The 23,528-nt window shown below is 31.3% G+C and overlaps 1 protein-coding gene across 1 annotated transcript; it reads left to right on the top strand.

The window, feature by feature from the left end:
* Nucleotides 1-1,458: 1,458 nt before the first annotated feature.
* On the top strand, nucleotides 1,459-23,477 carry LOC134233616 (uncharacterized). The gene is made up of 17 exons (XM_062715593.1): nucleotides 1,459-1,548; nucleotides 1,686-1,719; nucleotides 6,719-6,802; nucleotides 6,917-6,975; nucleotides 7,430-7,505; nucleotides 8,051-8,168; nucleotides 8,464-8,639; nucleotides 8,793-9,008; nucleotides 9,108-9,359; nucleotides 10,986-11,267; nucleotides 12,197-12,370; nucleotides 12,654-12,844; nucleotides 13,207-13,372; nucleotides 13,632-13,847; nucleotides 14,100-14,243; nucleotides 22,844-23,109; nucleotides 23,376-23,477. Exons 1-17 carry the CDS (start codon nucleotides 1,498-1,500, stop codon nucleotides 23,475-23,477), a joined length of 2,607 nt encoding a protein of 868 aa, XP_062571577.1. The 5' UTR covers nucleotides 1,459-1,497.
* Nucleotides 23,478-23,528: the final 51 nt, after the last annotated feature.

Genomic DNA, 23,528 nt, shown 5'->3' with positions numbered 1-23,528 from the left:
ATCCAGTACATGGTGTTAATGACACCAACTGATATGGTACGCAAAAAATGTTTATTTAAGTTTAGTTTTAACCGAGACAGGCTACTGACAAAAATTTTGATGATACAAGGCGATATAAAATCTCGATTTAAACCAGAAGTTTGCCCAATCCCATTCACGTAGTGAATAAAATTTTTTATAAATGTATAAATAAATATTAATAAAAAAATTCTATACATGTAGTAAGAAATGTGACATAATTTGGAAATGCAACATATCTTTGGGCGTAATTTGACTGATATGTTGTATAACAATTGTTAGGCGGTTGTTTTATGCTAGTTTTGATCATGGATTACTTCATACATATACCTGGACAATTCAGGGGATTGCACTCGTGTAACTGGTCGCCAGGGGATGTTTACTTCAACCTTCGGTGGAATTAAGGGTGCGTGTTTTTGCTCTGTTTTGTATTGGTTAGGCACCTGATCCAGCCTCTGATTTTTTTGGAGGTCTGTGTTTGTTTTGGTCCGGTTTTGTTTTGGTAGGCATCTGAGCTTTAAATACTGTTTCTTATCTCCATATATTTCATTTATGTACAAATTTGCAGATAAAATACACTGATTGTTCCAGATGAAGGTTTGTTTAGTATAGATCAAATCGCTGGATAATTAGTTTTATGTTCTTTAAACGCAAATATAAATTAAGTTACCGATTTTCAATAGAAGGGTGAAATAAAAATAAATGATTAAAATGAAATATAAATATCCTACACACATTTTTGAACTTTGATTAGAAAATGAGTCTTGTAAAATTGTGTTGCCTTACATGGGTAAGTTTGCAATATGACGCATAGACTGTATCAATTTTCTTGTCCTTATACTCTGATTCTGATGGCAACTTGCTTACATGTATTTCAACAAAAAGATTATAATACACTTATCCACAGACTTTGAATAAAATGGCCCTTGTATCAAACCCATTACAGAAACTATTCCCCAATGGTAATATTTCCATTTGAAAATTTGATGAAAGAGCATTCGCATATTTATTAAGTAAAATTCAGTTTGCGGAAACTTTTATAAATACTTTGGTGAATTCTTTTATTGTTAAAAATAAAATTTAAATCCACTTTTATAATTCAAAAGTAGAATTTTTTTATTGAAAAAGTGTAAAAAATAATCTAATCCGCAGTCCTTGATTCTAAAATCATGTTTGGTATTTTTATTATTATTATCTACTCGGAGTTTCTAATCCTTCATATCCATTTAAAGTTCATTTTATCGTTTGTCCTTTTGGCAGCGGAGGAGATAATTCTAATAGTTCCAGATTGACTTGGCTGTGAGATTTAAGATAAACCCCTCCCCAAACTTTCTATAAACAGAAGGCGTACATGGAACCTCGTCACACTGTACATATAAACATTCCACCTTATACGTATCGAATTTTTCACAATATGACACTTCATCAGCCATGATAACAATTACTCTCCATTTTATGTTATAAATATTTTACTCAACGATGTTTTTATATTTTATGTTATTTATTCTTGTTCAAGGAATCTCAACTAAGGTAAGTACTTGAAATCTATTCAAAATTCTTCATGAAAAATAAAAATAAATTCTTTAAAACTTAGCTGTAGAATGCGATATTATCTTGATTAAATTGTGTATTTGTGTAATCTATAAAAGCATTTCTTTATATTTTAGTTTCATCAAACTCATCATCATAGATATCACATAGGTATGAATTTATTTTAAAATTATAGAACTAATATATCAATTTAATTTGGATATTGATGTGATAAAAAAAACATGGAGACTTCGAAAAACATATTTAAAAATGAAATCAAAAACTAATAAAATACTTATGCATCACTTATTTTATTAATTTGAAAGATATGTTTTGACTCTCCAAATTCGTAAGATATTATTTTGTTGTTATGTGATTCTTTTCTCTTGGTTAGAAATTTTAAAATTTCTTATTAAAATTTAAAATTTATTTTTCTTTATATACACATCGCTTTATTAAATATTTCCTTTGTGCAATTTTTTCTACGTTCTAGAAAATGATTACGTAGATAAACAATTACATTGTACCGCGCCTTTTCCCACCTTTTAAAAAGATAGCTGGAAAATAAGGGCTATTCGAGACACTGCATTAAATATCAATGGTGCAAAATCCGTAAACTAGAGTGAAATTAAACACTTCATTAAAGCTGCTGTAAAACTTGTTAAGAATTCCAAAGAAATATTTACTGAAATATGGGAAATTTACAGCAACCAATGTCTGTTTTAAAGACACATGAGCAGATGGAGTTCAATGAACACATATGAAATAATGGGTACCGAAAATGGGTATCGTCCTTGGCGACAAGGACTTATAACAACCAATGTATTGTTTGCCTAAATATTCAACAAATTATCACTGATGATGTTTGATTGACTTTAAGAGACATAGCAAATTCGATCGACATCATTTTGGGGTGGTTCACACTGTTTTAACGAAACATTTGACAGTGAAAAAAGCTAAGTACTCAATGGTCAACCTATGTTTTGAAAAATGAGGCACCGTGTAAGAAAATCTAAACAAATATTTAAAATGATAAAAAATGTAGTTATCCACGTTTGTCTAAAATTCAAACAGATAATGAAAATTGAATCCATTGCTTTAAAAAATCAAAACAAATTTGCAATAAGATGCACCTGGCAAAAACAGCAAAGGTCTTAGAAAGGCAAAGAATTGCAAGAGCACAAAGACAGTTTTATATGCTATTTTCTTAGATATTAGTGGTCTTGTTGTTCAAATTCTTATTCGGGGTTGCAGTTCAATTTCTGGAGGAGTCTTGAAAGCAAAATTTTTGCAAAAAAAAAAAAAAAAAAAAAAAAGTTAACGAGAGAAAGGAGCAAAAATCAGGAATCAACTACATTAAATTTCTTCATGACAGCGTCCAAACCAACACACCTTGAAGAGTAAAGGAGTTTGAGGAATAAAAAGAAAGTTAATGTTTTGTTAGGCCAACAATATTTGCCAGATCGGTCCCACTTTGACTTGATTCATTTTGCAAACTTAAAAAAAACATCTTTCAGAAAGAAGAAACAAGTCCAGGAAATCATAGGACCTGCCATATTCCAGTGTACGAAAGGCCATACTCAAAAATGTGTTCTAAAATCAATCAGAAATTGGATAAAATTCTTATGGATATGTGTTTTAATTAAAAGAAAATATTCAAATGAAATCATTAAGAATAAGTCATTGACAAAACTTTTTGGTTTCTTTCCGAACACGATAACATTATTTATTGAACAGCCCTCGTAAATGTTAATACGTTTACAGGTATTTACTGTAAAATCACATATTTTTGTGGGGTCAAATTTTCGTGGTTTGGGAAAAAACTCTTGGTTCGTGAGGATTTAAATTCGTGGATGAAGAATTGTTGAGTTGTTAAGTATGTAACCATTTTACATTCGTGATGGACATGAATTCGTGGGTCTCTTCATACCTCGAAAACAACGAAAATTAAACCCCCACGAAAATTTGTGATTTCACAGTACTTAAAATTACATGTATAACATTCTAGTACTGGACATGTACGTCAAATATTTATCACGTTAAGAATTGGGACAAAACAATTTCACTCTTTCTTAAATTGAACTTGATTATAAAATAGATACGTGTTTTGTTTAATTTTCCTATTCATTCGTATTTTAAAGGAAATACATAGTGCATACTTATGATTTTTTTGTGACTTTGAACGGGAAATTGATCAAATATACAAAATAAATTTAAAGAGAAAAGAGCTGATGTTTTATTAAAGTGAAATAAAAAGTCAGATAAACCAAAATACAGGGGGTGTTTGATTATCTAACAATCCTATTTACCTAATCGCCATTTGACAAAATCATTTAGAAATTCCTTACAATTAATTGCTGATAATTTATCTTAATGAAGGGCAGTGGAAGTAATGGGTTCAAAGTCAGTTATAGACTAATCATGGAAATAAAGATATGTGAGATACAAAGACAACGTATGACGTCAATAGTTAACATAAATAGAAAGTTGTACAGATTTAATACAATTTGAACTTATCAGTTAAATTATTTAGCATTTAATTGCCATCTTAGCATTTATTATGTAATCAACTGCAGACTTTCAATTTAGAATATGTGTGTATGGTTACTTTCATCAGGTATTCCCTTGATGGTGTATTAGACAATAAATGACCCTATATACATAAAAAGAAAAGAATTAAAACCAGATATAAAATTAAACCTTCAGAAAAGTAAAAAAAGAGCGAACCCCTAGTTTAAATGTGGAAAAACTTTTTTCCAAATGCTTAAAATGGGATTTAAACCGAATCATAACTTTAAATTCAATAAACAAATTTCTTGACCATATATTAAATCTATTTAATTTTTTCACAATTCAACATTTAAGGATATCCGATCCTCAGCCAGGAAGGATAACTCCAAAAATTAATCTTTGATTTGAAATGCATCAAAATGAAGCTTGAAAATCTAATTTTTTTTATGCAACAATTTTCATTTTATTCATCTCTTATAAGATTCAAGGTTTTGGAAGTCTTAGAAAAGGTCTTATGAAAGTTTACTTTTGCACCCTATAAAAGAAAAAATATTTAATACAGTTTTAGAAAAATATTTTCTTGAATCCAGTCTTAGATACCAATGCTTATTAGCATGATATAAAATAAGAAGTGATTTGTGGTGTTTTGCAATGATAGCAAAAACTTTTTACACTATGTATTATAGAATACATGACGGAAATAGAAGACAAAAAATACCAAATAAGTATAAAAATCATGACAATTTCCCCGAGTGCCTGGATATCTATCTTTTTTTTAACCTAAAATATATTTGTTGATCAATTTGCAATTAGAATGCATTACCGATATTCCAATTTGCTTTTTCTGCAAAAATATTGGAGATTGGACAATTTTCCCTATATAATATGATTAACTTTAATCTTTAACTTAAAAAAATACTGTGGATAAACTTTGTGGATTCAGAGATACTTTTATGATTTTTTTTTTTTGGATTACTTAACTGCTAATTTTTATAAACCTGAGGATCAGACTTCCTTAAAATACTTTTTATAATTAATTAAGTTTGGTGAAGATGGGCCCACTATTAAAAATGTTGAAACACATACTCATTTAGGAATAAGATTTCAACAAGATGGTAATTGGAGATCCCACATACTTGATATTCATGCTAAAGCATGTAATCGCTTAAATATCTTAAGAATGTTAAAACACACACTTAAGAGGGATGCTTTGATAAAAATATATTTTGCTTTTATTCGTCCTGTTCTTGAATATTCAGATATTGTATGGGATAATTGTACTAAAAGAGATGCAAAATTACTTGAAGATGTTCAAGTTGCAGCTGCACGAATAATAACCGGTTTAAGAATCAATTCATCAAGATCAAAGCTTTATGAAGAGCTTGGCTGGGATACTCTTGAAATAAGAAGAAAAATACATAAACTAGTGTTATTTTATAAAATAGTGTATGGATTAGCACCCCAGTATTTGCAAGATTTATTACAACAATGCATTCTTCCAGATAATTCTTATCCCTTAAGGAATCAGGACAATCTTACATTTCATATTCCACAAGCCAAAACAACTTCATTTATGAAAAGTTTCCTCCCTTCAACTATAAGACTTTGGAATGATTTACCATTTAATATCCGAAACCTTTCTTCACTTACATCATTCAAGACTGCCATAAAGAATATATACTGCATAAAACCTAAGAAATATTACAATTATGGAAGTCGTAAAATGAATATGTTGCATTGTCAGTTGCGAAATAATGCTAGTAATTTAAATGCTGACTTATTTAATCATTTTTTAAAGGAAGATAAAAGTTGTGACATGTGCGGGTTTAGTTCAGAAACATCATATCACTATTTTATGAATTGTCCAAAATACTGTATGCAAAGACAGAACCTCATACAAAACTTTAATACTTTGCAATTACCAATGCCTTTATGTTTACAACTTATTCTAAATGGAGACAATAATCTTACATACAACCAAAATATTGCAATATTTAAACTTGTTCAAGAATTTATTGCAACTACAAAGCGATTTGCATGATATTCTATCTGCTTTTGTTTTTCAATTGTCAAATCACAGAACCAAAACCTATTTATGTTTTCTTATTCATTTTTTTTAAATTTATACAATTATTAATATAATTGTCAGTCATATATGTTAAAATATAAATTTAAATTATATTATCAGCTCATATATTTCTCTTTTTATGTTCTCCTTAATTTGCCTTGTCATATACATTTCTACTGAATATATGCATGTATATATTTATATTTTTCAATGTTATATTAATAATGTTTACTTGTACATGTATGATTTTGACCTTTTATTGTGGAAAGGACTTATATAGGCAGTGCCTGCTGTCCAATCCAATTATGTTTATTCATAATAAAATATTGTTTAAATTAAATTAAAATACTTTTCGGCTCGAAAAGATGATTTTTAATGACATTTTTCATGCTGTATAAGTAATTTTAAAAAAGTTTTACTGACTTTTCTGGAACTTCGATAAAATGTATAAGGAGATAACATTCTATTGTTTTTGGATGTCATCCTCTTAATTTAACACTATTTGTAAAAGTTCTGTGAAATTCAATGAGTGGCTCTGACCCCGGTTTATATATTTAAAAATCAGACATAATCACTCATTTTTAATTTCAGCTCAGAAACTCCATGCTATATCACAATGGCTAGATGGTCGCTCTGATTCTACTATTTACGATTACATCTATCATGTAAATGCTGGTAAGTTTTTTCTCCTCATAAAATTGAATAAAAAATGAGAAAACTGATGATTTTTCCAAGATAGATAATACCAGCTTACAAACAAACCAGTAATTATACTGTGTATATCTCCAGGAGCTGGTTTGAATCTCTTTGAGGGTGATATAAAAGGATACCATCAACACCATCATTCTGTAAGTTTATTATACTTAAACCTATGGATTATGATTTATATCATAATAATTGATCATATAGTACATTTTATGTTATTATTTACTAGTACAGGGATTATAAAATGTATTTACATTCATTTTATCTATAGCCTAAAACAATCTTTTTATCTTAATCGAATCAGTATGAAACCATCTAATTGATGCATGTTTCATACATGTACTATACTAGTGTATATCATACTTTCTTGATAGTTGGATGGAGGACAAAATTACTATAGTTATCTTTTTCCTAAAAATGACAGACACACACAGACATTCAAAACTGTGACAAGCAGATACAAAGTTTAACACTTTAAATGGTACTAGTAATATCTAATAGAGAGAACAATCTATAAGAAAATTTTGCAATTGATTCACATGCTAAATTTGATTGGAAAAAAAAGATAAGACGACAGTTTGCTTATTGTTTCTACAGTACAGGGCAGCAATAACAAACAGCAGCGCTTTATGGAACACAAGAATAGTTCCCTATGAATTTGATCCTACATTCAGTAAGTCAATAATTTACATCTATACATCGTTTTAATTACTTAATTTAAAAAAAATTCTGGTGAATTTTAATGATTCTTGAACTTAACTTTAATTTAGTTTTCGGAGAGTTGTGAAAATTGTGACATTTACTTGACTTTATATGAAAAACTAATGAAAAAATGAAAAAAAGAAAGAAAGAAAACCAACTGTTTCTGTGAAAAAAAGCGAATAAATTCCCAAATTAACAAATAACCTGTATCAGCCTTGACAACTTATCATGAAAATACACCTGCATTGCTTAAAATGTTACCATTTTCTCTGACCTTTATCTTAACTGGCATCGTTTATTTCAAGTTATGAATGAAAAATTACGTATATTGACATTATTAAATTTTTAACATTTTGTGCAATTATTATGTATTTTTTGCTCATTGTCCTGTAATTCTGCATCGATGGAATCATTATGTATTCTAACACATTTTCATGTTTTACTTCGTTAGTGATTTTCATTCATTGATATTTGAAATAAGTATGTACTAAAGATAAAAAAAAATAAAACTTGCAGAACAAGAAGACAGACAAGACGTCTTGCAGGCAATAGAGGATTTCCATAACAAGACATGTATTAGATTCATACCGCTAACAACACAGAAAGACTATATTGTATTCAAACAATTAAGTGGGTATGTGAAACTGAATTATTGTTTCATAAGCATGTAACACACATTTTGTTTTACAAATAAAGAGCCTATTAAATCTGGAATTATCTTCTAGATATGTGATACATGGAATAATAAAATGCATGTTGTAAGGCTTTAGAATGCTACAAGGTAAAGTGCCAAGTTTATTGTGATATCCCTCAGGAAATTCTTAGGCTATTTAATTTATCTTTCTCAAGTAAATTTCTGTCTTAATTGAAAATATATAAACATAAACAAGAATTATAACTAAATATTATTCAATCTTTCTTTGCTTTAGATGCTTCTCTAACATTGGAAGACAAGGTGGTCCACAGAATGTTTCACTAGCGTCAGATTGTCTGAAGAAGGGCACAGCCATCCACGAGTTAATGCATGCTGTAGGTTTCTTCCACGAACAAAGTCGCCCAGACAGAGACTCGTGGGTTCGGGTGATTAAATCAAATATACTCTCAGGTGCGATGTTCAATATATCAGTAAAATAAGATATCAGCTTTGTATGCAAATAGAATGTATTGAAAATACTTGCTATAATTAAAAAATCAAATTATTTCCACATCACTAATTTAATATAAATCATTTTCATAGCATCACTTTTCTTAATTGTAGACAAAATATCCAACTTTGATAAATTAAGTGCATTGGAGGTAAATACCTTAGGGATTACATATGATTATGGCAGTGTTATGCACTACTCCAAGACAGCCTTTAGTAGAAATGGCAACCCTACATTATTACCAATCAGGGACACTAATGCAGAAATAGGCCAGAGGCATGGCTTCAGTCAACTTGACATCGATAAAGTTAATACTTTATACAGATGTGGTAAGTCTTAGTAAAATCTAATTTTGCTGAATCAGCACATTTTGGGCAAATGTTAAAGAATAATGGTTAGCATTTTTACGATAACTGTTTTGTTTTAAGGTGATATTGCACCAATAAATCCAACATTGCATCCTACACCGTCCCAAAGTCCCTCAAACCCTATAAGTGGTCTAATGAATCTTCAGTCATCTTCCTGTCAGAGTAACGGATGGCTGCCGTGGTCGAAATGGTCAAGATGTGATTTAAATTGTCTGCAACAGCGCCAGAGGTTTTGCAGACCAGAATGTGCTGATCTCAGGGACTGTCCAGGCAGCTCGAGGGAGGTTCAGAATTGTCAAACCACTTGTAGACGTACGTGTTAAAACATTTAAGACATGAAAACCTCTGATATCGATTTTTAAAGTATATATTTTCAGATGTAATATTGAAACGGTTTGTGTTTTTTCAATGATACGAGGGACGTTCAATAAATAAATCATTAGCTCGATGACATATAACATAGAAATCATATGACATTAAGGTTGACTTTCTCTCATTATTGAATCTTTAATGAATTGATAACAGTTTACGTGATTAATTTTCATCACATAGTTTCATTGTGGGAAGCTGGAACACAAGGGCTATTCGAGACACTGCATTAAAAATGAATGGTCAAGAATCAGTAAACTAGAGTAAAATTAAACGCTTCATTTAAGCAGCTGATAACCTGTTAATATCCCAAAAATATATTAATTGAACTATTTGAAATTTATAGCAACCAATGTCTGTTTTATATACACATGAACAGGTGGATTTCAATGAACAAGATTATATTCATATATATTCATATATTTATATTGGGGCATCAAAAATGGGTACCGTCCTTGCATGGCAACAAGGACTTACAACAACCAATGTTTATTTGCGAAAATTCAACAAATTATCACTGATTTTGTTTCATTACTTTAAGACAGATAGCAAAATTGATAGAAGTCATTTTGGGGGTATTTCACACTGTTTTAAAGAAACATTTAATGGTTAAATTGTTTAATACTCAAAGGTCACCATATACATGTATTACGAAAAATGAATGAAAACGACAGCGTGTAGAAATATCAAAACAATTATTTTTAAAAAATCAAAAATTGTTCTTATCAACGTTTGTCTGAAATTCAAACAGATGATGAAACTTGAATCCATTTTGCTTTAAACCCTCAAAACAAATTTACAATAAGATGTACTTGACAAAACGGCAAAGGCCTAAGAAGAGCAAAGAATTGCAAGAGCACAAAAACAGTTTTATTTGCTATTTTCTTGAATATTAGAGGTCTTTTTGTTCAAATTCATATTCGGGGAGGAAGTTGAATTTCTGGAGGAGTGTAGAAAACAAATGTTTTGCCAAAAACTTGAAAGGTGTATGAGAGAAAGGAACCATAATCAGGAATTCACTACATGAGATTTCTTCATGACAGCGTCCAAACCCACAGGCCATGAAGAGTAAAGGAGTTTTGGGGATAAACAGAAAGTTAACGTTTTGTCATACCAACAAAATTTGCCAGATCTTTCAACCTCTGACTTGTTTCATTTCCCAAACGTAGAATAACATCTATCAGAAAGAAAAAAACAAGTACAATGTACACCAAATCATATAGAATCTGCCATATTCCAGTATACAAAGGGTCATACTCAATAATGAGTTCTACAAACAATTGGAAATTGAATAAAAATGTTACGGACATGTGTTTTAATTAAAAGAGAATATTTAAGTTACATCATTAGGACTAAATCATAGAAAGGCGTTTTTTTTTTGTTTCTTTCCGAGCCCCGATGACATTATTTATTGAACGTCCCTCGTACATAAATTTAACTAGTTTACATTACTATCTCAGTATAAAACACAAAGTACACTGATTTTGCTTTGAAGCATTATTTAAAAATATAATAATGATAAAAATATATATTGTCAAAAAATGCATATGTGTTTTATAATTTTGATAGGCGCTTACTATGTTGGATGTTGGAAAATAGATGTAAACAATATGACCATATCATCAGCTGGAAATTTCCGCGGGATAATTTTCGATCAACTAGAGATCGTGAGGAAATGTGCTGATATTGCAGCGTTCAATGGTTTCTCCGTGTTTGCCATGTTTAACAACACCGAATGTCTAACAGACGACAATGCCTTTAGAACATTTTCCTTGTTAGGTCTGTCCAACGATTGTGGGATCTCTTCTATGGGAGGAGAGCACGCCATCAGTGTCTATACGTATGAAAAACGTAGGTTTGCTTAATTGCAAAAACTAGACAGAGTTTTTGAATATGTAGAGGTTGTAAACCAAAATCATATTATCCCTATGTTGCTTAATTAGTCTGTTGATATAAGTTGGAATTGAGCACTTTTGTCAATTCATTCTTATGAATTCCATGTATCCTGACCATGCCCTCAAATAAATCAACTCTCTCCAATGATTAGTAGATCGCGAGTTCGAATTTCGGCTGCGACTAATCTTAGGGTTAGCAACTGTTCCTTTGCCATGCGCTCGGTAACATGAATTGAAAATTGCGCGTCCTTCGGTTGAGACCTTAAATACCGAGGCCTCACATCGCAGTACGTGCTGACACGATAAAGATCCGTCGCAGCTCAATTTTCCAGAGTACAAAATAAAAGTCAAATTTTGAAGCCATTCGCCAGTAAATGGTAAACGTATCTATGTGAGTGAAAAAATTCTCGAATGGCACGTTTAACAAAGTACAATCATTGAATCAATTAAATAAGTCAATAACAGACAAATAAGTAGAAGTTACAAGGATTTTCACAACTTCGTTTCAAGTCTGCTTTTCATAAATTTATCAGTCGTTGTACATGTAATGACCCTGTTTGTAAATCAAACTATCGTTAGGTAGTTTTTTCTGACATGTTTTATAAACTTGTTTGGTCATTGCATTTATATTTTACTATTTGACATCGGTTTCCCGTACGTTATACTGGGCGTATACGGCTGCTGTGACTTGACTGGAGATGCTTACTCCTCTTATACGTACCGAGTCTATATCTAGTGTTTCCATGGGTTGCGCTTTTGCCATATTCACAATTCTTTACTGGATTTAAGAGCTGGATTATTATTCGTAGTCTTCATCTTTTTCATGATTGCCTAAAGATGTATACGAATCAATTATTTTCCTTATACCAGTAATCCTATTTCCAGATATGAATGGAGGATGGGGTCCCTGGGGAGCTTGGCAGCAGTGTGATCATAGCTGTGGGGGAGGGAAGCAGTACCGATACAGACTCTGTAATAGTCCTCCACCAGTGGGTGATGGTGCACAGTGTCAGGGAAGTGACAACGAAGAGAGGGAGTGCAATAAACAGGAGTGTGTGGGTTAGTTCACTCATTTTGTTCTGTTAATTGGGATTTTATATTACATTGATGTATTTCATGAAAGTGCATGGCTGAAATATTTTTCTTTTATTTTTAAATCCTGGAAACAGCATTTATTTCACAGTACATTGGTTGATTCCTAACTCAGTTTATCTTAATGCCAACAACTTCTCTATGCCTATTACTATGTTCCATAAAGTTTCTTTCTAGTCCGAATTCAACTAACTTCAATGTTTTTTATTTGTAGTATGTATTTAAAAAAATATTTTGACTTTTCTTTTAGAAAACCCAATGTGTGGGAAGAAGTTCTACATCAGCGAGTCTGGAGAGGGTGGAATCATTAATTTAAACAACTACAACAATTCCATGGAATGTATCTATGAAATTGAGACACGTAGTCTCCTCAGTATCTCTCTCCTTATTACCAGGATGGACATTGAATTAAGCGCAGGATGTCAATTTGACGCCCTTATGGTAAGTGTGTAAGGATTGGAATTGATGACAAGTAAAATCATACATATGATCATTTATTATATTATTAATATCAATATTGTTAAAGCCGTACATAAGTATATTAAAAATTCGAAAAGATTTTTTGAACAGTAAGCGTAACTATTCTGTATCCTTTACATCCCCTTAAAAATATGTTTAAATTCAAATCATTTATTTGACAGAAAAACTTTCAGTTGTACTCATTTATAATTATCTAATTATCACCATACATTTAGTAAAAGCACATTTCGATAGGGCATAAACTTCTTGCATTAAAAGTAATTATCACAACGTCTTTGATAATCGTTTAGTACACAAAAGACACAAATAATGTATCTACACAGGTATACGATGAAGGAAATAGTTCGAGCTTAATTGGGACGCATTGTGGTAACATCACTCCGTACCCGATGATTTCATCCTCCAATAAAGTCAAACTTAAATTTCAATCCGACGAGACCATCACCGGAGCGGGGTTCACCATGTACTACACAATCAATAGTGGACAAAGTAAGACTGAGTTTATGAAATACTAAAAACCTCCACCTTGATCATATGAACTATTTTAGTATAAGCTGCCTTGTGTGTGTGTTTCTAGTTTTTCCTCACGTTTGGAATAAACATTTTTTAAAACTGAAAAATTAGATATTTTAACATTCAGTTTATCACCAACTTAGGCAGCTTACTTGTTTTTTGTATATATGTGTGTTTGTGTCATTGTCGCGATAAAATGATGTATTTTTCATTGTGAACAATTTATATTTTCCAGAGAAGACTTGCATTGAACCAGTACCAACAGCCCATTGTTTTGTTACGTACAGCACTCACTTTGTGGGAGATACTGTGACCTACCAATGCCATAATGGCTATCAATTTAAAAACCCAAAACATCCAGCCACACTGACCTGTTTAGACCAACCTGCGTTTGCTGTGTGGTCCGACATGTTCCCTGTTTGTGTCAGAACTTTCCGTTCATCAAGAATAAGTAATTGTTTATTTTTTGCCTTACCTAGCAAAAGCATGGATATGTGGATGATTTTTTTTCAAGAAAAATTCGCTTCCTGTATTATCATTGCAGTTCGAGACAATTTGTTTTAAAAATATTAATCGATCACTACTTACTCTATGTAATAATAAAAAAGTACAAATAAACAACAAATTTGACATACAAATTAAGATTATACATGTATTCACTTCTGTTCTTCTGACGAAGAAGCGTAATTGATTTTTCATGTAGGAATCCCAACCTTCTGTGATTTTGAGGGAAACATGTGTGGATTTAGTCAAAGTGATGAAGATTATTTCGACTGGTGGATTGAAAAACCAAAAGACACACAGTACCTTCAAAAACCACGACTTGACAATAAGAATTCTACCAAAGGTAAAACTCCATCAAATATTTATTATTTGTTAATTTTTACACCATTTCTATTCTTTACTAACATTTTTAGCCGTTGTAACGACGAAAAGTGACCCCCGTAGAATATTGACCAGGGTTTCATTTTTATACGTTGAAAAATGACCCCGGGTCAATATTCTACGACAAATACGGTCATTTTTCGACTGTAGAAAAACATTCCAGACCAGTAATTCTATGACTCCACACACGTTGAAAAATGACCCTCATAGAAATCTGACCCCCTAGTTTTTTTATTCGATAAAACCTTATATCTGTGTCTCCTGATATTTTTTCATACTTTCAAATGTAAGTAGGGGGAAATTTTTTATGTACTTTAATCTTTTCCAACATATATTTGATTGCATTTCTTAGTAGTAGCATCACAATCAGTGTATCTGGTATGGATTTATTTTTGGCTTGCAGAATCCCAATGAAAAACTTCAAGAGTACTGTGCAACAATATATTCAAAAAGTGGTGTGAATCAGATGTGGATATTAAAAAATTCCAAAGAACTTTTGGACAATTTGAAATCACAAGATTTTTCCAAAATCAACAGCTTAAAAACTTACGACTTTTCAACTTTATACACAACCATTCCCCACGATAAATTAAAGTCCAGGCTTTTTGATATCATTGACAGTTGCTTTTTCAATAAAAATGGAACTCGTAAATTTACTTACCTGGTCATTTGCAAAATTATTTTGTTAAAACACATTCTGATTGCACACACAAGTACTCTGAAGTTGACATCAAAAAGATGCTGATTGACAATATCTTTGTGGTTTTGGAGACCAGGTCTTCCAACAATATATTGGAATTCCCATGAGTACCAATTGCGCTACGTTATTAGCAGACCTATTTTTGTATTCATAGGAAGTAGAATTTGTACAAAATCTTATGCGTGAAAAGAAGAAAACACTTGCTGTGGCCTTCAACTCCACATTTAGATATATCGACGATTGTCAATTAACAATGGTAATTTCCATTCCTACGTCGATACGATATATCATGGTGAGCTTGAGATAAAAGATACCACATATTCTGACACATCTGTTTCATATTTGGATATTTTACTTGAAAAGGACGTTAATGGTAATCTAACAACCAAGCTACTAGTATATGATAAACGTGATGACTTTAACTTTTCTATCGTCAACTTCCCTTACTTATGCAGCAATATACCTTCATCACCTGCATATTGAGTTTATATATCTCAATTGATTCGATACACAAGAGCATTTATATATTTCAGTTGATTCGATGCACAAGAGCATACTCAACGTATAAACAATTTCTAAAACGAGTTAAATTATGGACAAACAAGTTGATGAAACAAGAATATGAGCAGTCTCGTTTAAAGTTAGCATTTCGTGAGTTCTATGGTCGATACAATGAAGGTCAGCAAATACAATTTATCATTGAGTCAAATGCTGACTGATGTTTCACATACTTATTGTTAGTCCATTATTTATACACTGAATTGACGACGGATTTTTCCGTTATTTCCCGATCATGACAAGGAGCACACGGCGGGTGTGCCATGTCAGCAGGGGATGCTCACTCCTCAATGGCACCCGATCCCACCTCTGATGTTTCGGAGGTCCGTGTTTGCTCTGCTCCTATTTTGTATTGTTTTATGGACTTTGATATTGATTATTGAATACTGTTCGTGATCTCCGTATCCTTCTTCATTGCGGAGCATAAATTTATGATTATATTTTTGGGTGTTTTTTTATCATTCAAAGGTTTTGTTCCGAAAATGGCAAAAATTTACGCCTGAGTGAATAATAGTACAACCTTCAAAGATATCTATAAATTCAAAAAAACTTTCCTTTTCAACACTTTTAGCCCACAGACACCTGACAAATGGTTGCTGTAACACCCCCTTTCTTTTGAGATTTTATAGACACTAACTTTGCAAATACAAATGAACTCTTAGTATCTCATGCCATTACTTCGATATCTAAAGTCCTAGTACATACTGTCCAAAAAGTTAATGCCAAAGTAAAAGTTTGGAATTTTTGTGTAAAAGTGTGTCAAACTCCAAGGTCAAAAGGTCAAAATTGGTTGTACACAAAAAGGTCTTGTCTCAAAAATACACCTAAAATATGAAAGCCATAGTCCCATCCAGTCTAAAGATATAGGCAAGATTTATGGGCAAGGTTCAAGTTTTTGCGGACATATAGACAAACAGACAGTCGGCGGAGAGGTAAAAAACTATATATCCAGAAATTTCGGTTCACGGGGGCATAACTAAAATACCGGTATGTAAAGTAACAACTTTTTCATAATCCAACATTTGTTGTTGTTTTTTTTGGTAAAAAAAAACTCCTAAAATCATCACATGGAAGTACATGTAGAACGGGGAAACGATACTACATGTGCCAATTTTTGGAAAGACGAATACTTCTTTTTTTAGTTAATCATGTTTTATGCTATACAACACCCATTTTGTTAAGGTTTTGCTGACACTAGCAAACGACAAAAGACATTTTACAAGTTTTGAGCTAACCACTTTTTGTTTCCTTTGTAACATAGGTCAGAGGCAATTTAATTTTGTACTTATTTTTACAAATTAAATCATTCCTATTTTTTTATGAGAAGTTTGAAACTTCATTAATAGAAAACCAAATATTTTTATAAGATCTAATTTTCTAAGCTAGCGCCCTTTTTCGCGCCTTTTAAAAGTAGGGATCAAAAACGTTAAACTTTTGAAAAATAAAACTTTATTTTGAGTTTTGCAAATTATTTATTCAGGATTAAATCAAAAAGATTTATAATTTATTAATTATAGAAACTCTTAAAACTTTTTTTCTGACACCAGCGATGACCTTTTTAAAGATTAACACCCATTCTCAATATAAGGGCTCAAATAATGTCGCCTCGTTTTCATTTAGAAGAAATACCACTGATGTAATTTTTAAATCAACATTATAAATAGTCATATAACAATGAATAAGAATTCATATAATTATCGATCTGAAAGGGTATTTAAGGAGTTCCAAATTAAAATATAGTAGCCTATTTGAAATGTACGTTACTGTCGCCGAGGCAAATATTATGCTGAATCCCCTCTGTGAAATATATAGTTTTGATTCTCAAGTAAAAATTTTCTGATAAGTTAAACCTTGTATCATACATATTTCTTTTCATAACAATAAATACATTTTCTTTGTGATAATAAAGAATTTTTATTGTGCAATGTACCTGTCGCTTAATTCTATTTCAACCACATTACAAGCAAACACAAAGATTATACACCTGATAGTTTTGATCTCCCTTATTTATTGATGGGCTAAATTTGAAATTTCAAAGGATTAATTACTCCTACTTAGATAATGTAACATGAAATTGAACAATTTAAGCAACTTTTATAAATATGTTTACGGAATGAAAGACATTTTCAATCGTAGAAATAAGAAAGAAATGTACGTTACCTATATTCTTCCATTAAGAATATATATTAAGTAGAAAATATGAGTCGACTCTGAATAAGCAACCCCTTGTATCCTGTAAACTGGCAAAGACATTTTGCTTGACACAATTAAAAATTATTTTTTACATGAAAAGTGTTCATTTGAAATGTACGTGACTGAAATGTACGTTACCATGAAATTCGAATTAAGTGAATCTCGCACGAATTTTCATGTATATATTCTCATACTTTCACACACTCCAATGTGTACACAAAGGAAAGTTTCAAAGGTTGGAGGTCGGCTAAATCCCAAAATTAATGAAAAGAAACGTTTCTGCTGAGGAAAAAAAATATATTAAGGTCAATTATATGTAATATAATTTTGATACCTGGTATATATTTCTGAATACGAAACCTGTATGATGCATTTCTTATGATATGCAAGTTCAAATAGTATCAATATATTGCGTGTCTAACGTACGCTTGTGGAAGAGAATTGATTTTTACATTTGAAATGTACGTTACGTATGGTAACGTACATTTTGCGCATTTCTAACTGACATTTTTTTTTATTTAGTAAATGAATTGCGTTTACACGAGCGAAATTATCGTTACAATCCATTTGACAACTGACCACATAAATCCATCTAAATGCACCCCAATCCTCGTAAATGTGGTAGACTGTTACCACACGCTAGAAAATTTATTTCTAAGTGTCTTAAATTCATCTTTAGCAACCTTTTTGCAGTTTGTTTACTTTTAATATGCGACTTTTCGTCAATATTAATTTAATTGTTTTTGATAATTTAAAACAAGGTATGCATAGGCTTATAATTGGTAAAAAAAAACAAAACAAAAAAAAGAAACAAAACAAATAAACCCAGAACACAAGACGGTCACGTACATTTCAAACACTGAAAGGCACACAATACTCAGTTTTGTTTGAATCATTGCATTTTGGGTTATATTTTTCCAGAACTGCTGAAAAGTACGTTGCAACATACTAAATGAAATTGTTAACAAGACTGTCGATGGATATATTCGGACTAGATTTATGTTAAGTTTCAATGGCCAAACACAAGCATTTTTAGATCATAGCAAAATACGTCTGACTCTTTATTTTTTTTTTGTCTGTACCCTTGCACACAGGTAGAAGTAACTAGGCTACGACCGGTGTCAATTTCAGCGAAACAGCACAAAAGAATGGTAATGAACTGAGGTGGAGGGGGCTCCCCAATAATATGTGAAATGAACGTTACCGAAGTGACGTGACATTCATGTATTTGATGACAAATAACCACGTTTGTTACATTATGATTTCTTATATTACTGCGTTAAAACGCTTCATTGAAATGATAAATGTCAATAATTGCTTTTTTTCAATATTTTCTTATTACTAATTTACATATTATTACAAGCTTGAAATGTACGTTACCTACTCATATTCTGAGGCAATCGTGTCTTTATAGTGGTGATTGTGACATATAACACAATGTGATTACATAGAGAATCCTTGTTGGAATAAACTGAAACAAAACGATGAATTTTTAGATGAATTTTAAGCTTTTTATTAAACAGAAATATATCTTGAAATATACGTTACATTTACGTAGTTGTCTAAATCGGCATGGATATATGTTAAAAAAGACAGTAACTACAAAATAGAATTTTACTACATGTACATGTCAAGTTCCACTATCTATAGAAAATGACAAGATTCCAAACTGATCGCTCTAAACAAAACAGAGAGAAGAATTAAAAGCATATATTTAAAAAAATGTTTTTATACATCTGGATCAAAAAGTAACCTATGTTTTTTGAAAGGAAAAATCAAACGCACGTTCGTATGCCGAGAAAATATGTTGCTGACAGAGTTGATAGGATGTGCTGGTGTTAAGATGAGATATTCCAGTTGTGATTTTAATGACTACATTTTTTTGACATATCTTTTTGGACATTGAAGAAAGAGTAACGTACATTTCAAGCTACATTTCTGAATAAAATCACCCTCTACTTTACCGTCTTGTCATTATTCCATGTATTAATATTTGATGAAAAAAAACCTGGAAACAAAATCTTCAGATACTTTCTTTCAAAGGTAATTGATAGAAAAATTGTTATCTTAAACTTTATTTTTTAAAAAATCAGAGAGGCATTTGTGCCCTTATATTGAGAATGGGTGTAAAATGACAACTGTGGAAATTACTGTATAAAATGTAATAAACGATTCTATGAATGCTCTATCATTGCTCTAATAGCCGTAGAACAGTTTTTCTTTAATGGGGAAAAACAGTCTGTATTATCAATTTAAGGTATTATATAGCTTTAATTTCGTTATTTAAGCTTAAAAGCTTTCAGAAATTAACACTTCAAAGCATTAGGCTGCTTGATATTACCCATATTCATTCGACTAACAGGAAAATTCCTACTAAAACGAATGTTTTTGCATCAAAAAATGACAAGGGGTCATTATTCTACGGGGTCATTTTTCAACAATGCACACGGAGAAAAACGACCCCAAGGCCACAATTTCTACAGAAAAGTGGGTCATTTTTCTACGTAGAATATTGACCAGGGGCTCAAATTTCTACGTAGAAAAATGACCCCCGGTCAATATTCTACGGGGGTCACTTTTCGTCGTTACACCTGGCTTTGCTGAAAGCAAAGTCCTGGCTATAGGCATCATGATCGACTGTCTTACTATAAATAACACAGTAAACAAAAAAACAAACAGCGTCCAAGCAGACGCTTCCGATAAACAAAACAGTTCTATTGCGAGACGATATTCAAAATAATATTTTTAACATCACAATCATTGGAAAAGTTAATGATCAATATTTTTGCTTGAGAATTAAACTGAAAGAGAAATTAGATATTTGCTTTATTGGGATAATCGTGATATAACAATTAGTGCACATACGCTGCTGAATGCATATATATTGTAAGCGAACTATATTCAATAGCGCGGGTTTTTCGAAATGTTGAAATTGTTGAAGTGTTTCATGTTTCATATCGTTTTCGTCGATGTTATGTTAGTGGTTATGACGTAACGTCAGGAATTGCTACTAATAGGAAATAAAACGCGTAATCCGTTTTCATCTTACATTAGTAGTAGAGTCTTGATAATAAACAAGTAGTGTTTTATATGAAAATAAAGGGTTTTTTCTCACCAATAATATTGTAATGAAAAGAAGTATTATTACAATGTATGTACACAATGACTTCTATATTCCGGAATAACGTCAATTTTCTTCTTGTCCCGTTGTAACAGAAAAACACCTTCAACAGAGTTTATTCTAGAAAAAAATTGAAAAACCTTCTCGGATTTCCTTGATACTTCACATGATCGTTCTCCTGTATCATATTTAGACAGAATATGTTTGATGTCAACCTCTGTTAAGAGAATAGATACCCACATTCTTTGAAAGAAAGTCCTTTAAGATGTCCCATTCAATGAAAAATTAGTGTAACGCATTTTCCATGTGGAAAAAAGAAAATTTTGTCGGTAAAATTTACAAATTTGAATTGACATACAATGAGTACTTTTAAACAACAACCTGTTCCAAAAAGATAATGAAAATTTTTCAGGTGCTAAGGTATTTAATCAAACATCATCCGTGTCTTGCAAACATGTCCCCCTGTGTAAATGACGTCATGTCAAATATATATTAGTAAATAGCTTATTGATTTATTCCGAATTCAAGAGGCAATACTTATTAAAATTTTTGTCAGTGGAAAGTACTGAGAAATTACTTTTGATACATAAAGGTTTCATCAGATCTTATCGGTTAATAAGGAAATTACTAAAGAATCGAAATGTCTTGCGGAAATGTCCCCAGCTGCTTAAAATGACGTCTGACGTTCTTAGAATGCACGATTTGGGACATACGTCAATGTGCATTTCCTATTAATTTGTTTAACGTATTGTTGTATCCTTCATACTTAACACGTTAATCTTTGATTATCACCTCTCTGTATCCTCTCTGTATCCTTAGATTGCCTTTTCTGTTGATTTTTTAAATATGACCACCATGAAACGAATATCGCATACAAATGTAGTTATAATTTTGATTCCATGCAATTGCAGAATATTCTTTTCAAATGCAAGAGAGAAAATAATGATAGAAAATGTAAAATACAGTGTAATTTGTCTTGATTATCTGCTTTATTGAAAAAAGTACATTTACCCAAGGTTCTTTCAACAAATTACTATTAATAATTACTTCAATGGGATCAATTATTCTTTAAAAACATATTCAAACACTGCACGTAAACAATTCATATTGACGTCATTTTGACGTTACAACGTTGAGTAGCAATTCCTGACGTCGTATATATGTTAATTTTTTCATTATTTTTAGCAAATTAAGGTCATACGCAGCGTACATGTAGTTTGAACTTTATTGGATTTTTCCCTGGAGTTGAAGAGCTCCACTAAATGAAGGACCTGTGTACAATACTTTCAATGTCTATATATGGATTTATACACCTCTTCTAAAACAAATTTGATGGGAAAAAAATCTGGAATTTGTGTTCTGTAATTTTTGTATATTTTTCTTTGAATAATACAAAAATTTTCATAATTTGATATCTTCCAAAAAACCCCGGTAATGCATGCTGAATTTTTGTCTATGAACATCTGATGGCACTATAATCTTAAATTAGGAATATCTTGAAAAGTTATCAGTAGGTACATATAAGGCACGTTTCGTATGTCCTTAATAGTATAATGAATTGGAATTTTAAGAATTAACATGCGTAAATTCGCTTGAAAATGTACATGTTTCAGTGTTTTTACATGTAGTTGGCGATAAAAGTACTGTTTGTTTATACCTAAAAGAATGTCTATAAAATACACATGTGCATTAGTTTAACTATTACAAGACTGAATTTTTAAATTACGAGAAAAAATGCTTGTCGAATAGAAAATATGCGAGAATTTCTTGGAAATATTATTTATTAAATTCTAAAATCATGACAAATCTTTAGGTCTGGTTAATTTTAATTACTGGTATATGGGATGTTGTTTTAAATCATGATAATTCTCTACCCGTTAAAAATCAATGACCAAAAGAAAAAAAATATGTACTAATTTCGGATCAGACAATATACTCGAGCAATTAAAACCCGACTTTCAGTTCTTTCAATACTTTGATTTCTATATAGGAAGCTTTCTTTACACGGAATCGTTACGTCAGGGCTCTGTTGATGACTATGCCGACATAATTTCTAAAACTTACAACACACGGTCTGGGAGAGGGTATTGTTTGGGGTTTTCCTACTCCGTCTACGGTAGTGACGATTCCACCCTTAAAGTTTATGTCAAAGATATAACATCAGGGCTTCTATCTAACCCACTTACTTTATCCTCAAATCCATATGGTGACTGGGAAAGAACAATGGTCAATATATATCCAGAGAACCATTTTCAGGTATGGCCTTTGAATAACTGATGTAATAATGTAGATCAACAATATTTTTGAGACACCTACATTTTGCAAAAAGTTTTCAAGTATATAGTGTGCAGAACAAAGTTTTCAGATATAGAACTTTTTCTTTATAGTATTAAGCAATACCAATAGGCGCAAGAATGCAGTTTTTGCAGTCTGGTGATCTTGCATAATCATGTAATGTAAAGTGATTTACATTAGTTTTACTTTTTTTATTTCCGATGTAACTTTATAATTTTACTTTTTAGATAATTTTTCGTTATACAATGGGTACCGGATACGGAAGTTCTGCTGCTCTTGATGATGTCATGATACAGGAAGGGTCATGTAAACAAAACTTAATCAAATAATCAATGTAACAACATGCGTGTTCTTTTGTTTTATTTAAGAAATCAGAGAAT

The sequence above is a fragment of the Saccostrea cucullata genome, unplaced genomic scaffold (genome assembly GCF_032062105.1).
Source record: "Saccostrea cucullata isolate Sc308-1 unplaced genomic scaffold, CSIRO_AGI_Scuc_v1 ctg174, whole genome shotgun sequence".
NCBI lineage: Eukaryota > Metazoa > Mollusca > Bivalvia > Ostreida > Ostreidae > Saccostrea > Saccostrea cuccullata.
The sequence above is the reverse complement of the archived record's forward strand: the minus strand, read 5'-3'. Positions and strand labels throughout refer to the sequence as shown.

Excerpts from the sequence above, each read along its gene's own strand:
- LOC134233616 (XM_062715593.1), top strand. The coding sequence starts at position 1,498 with ATGTTTTTATATTTTATGTTATTTATTCTTGTTCAAGGAATCTCAACT. Across the intron at positions 6,803-6,916 it reads CATCTATCATGTAAATGCTG|GAGCTGGTTTGAATCTCTTT; the intron begins GTAAGTTTTTTC and ends GTATATCTCCAG. Across the intron at positions 6,976-7,429 it reads ACCATCAACACCATCATTCT|TACAGGGCAGCAATAACAAA; the intron begins GTAAGTTTATTA and ends TTGTTTCTACAG.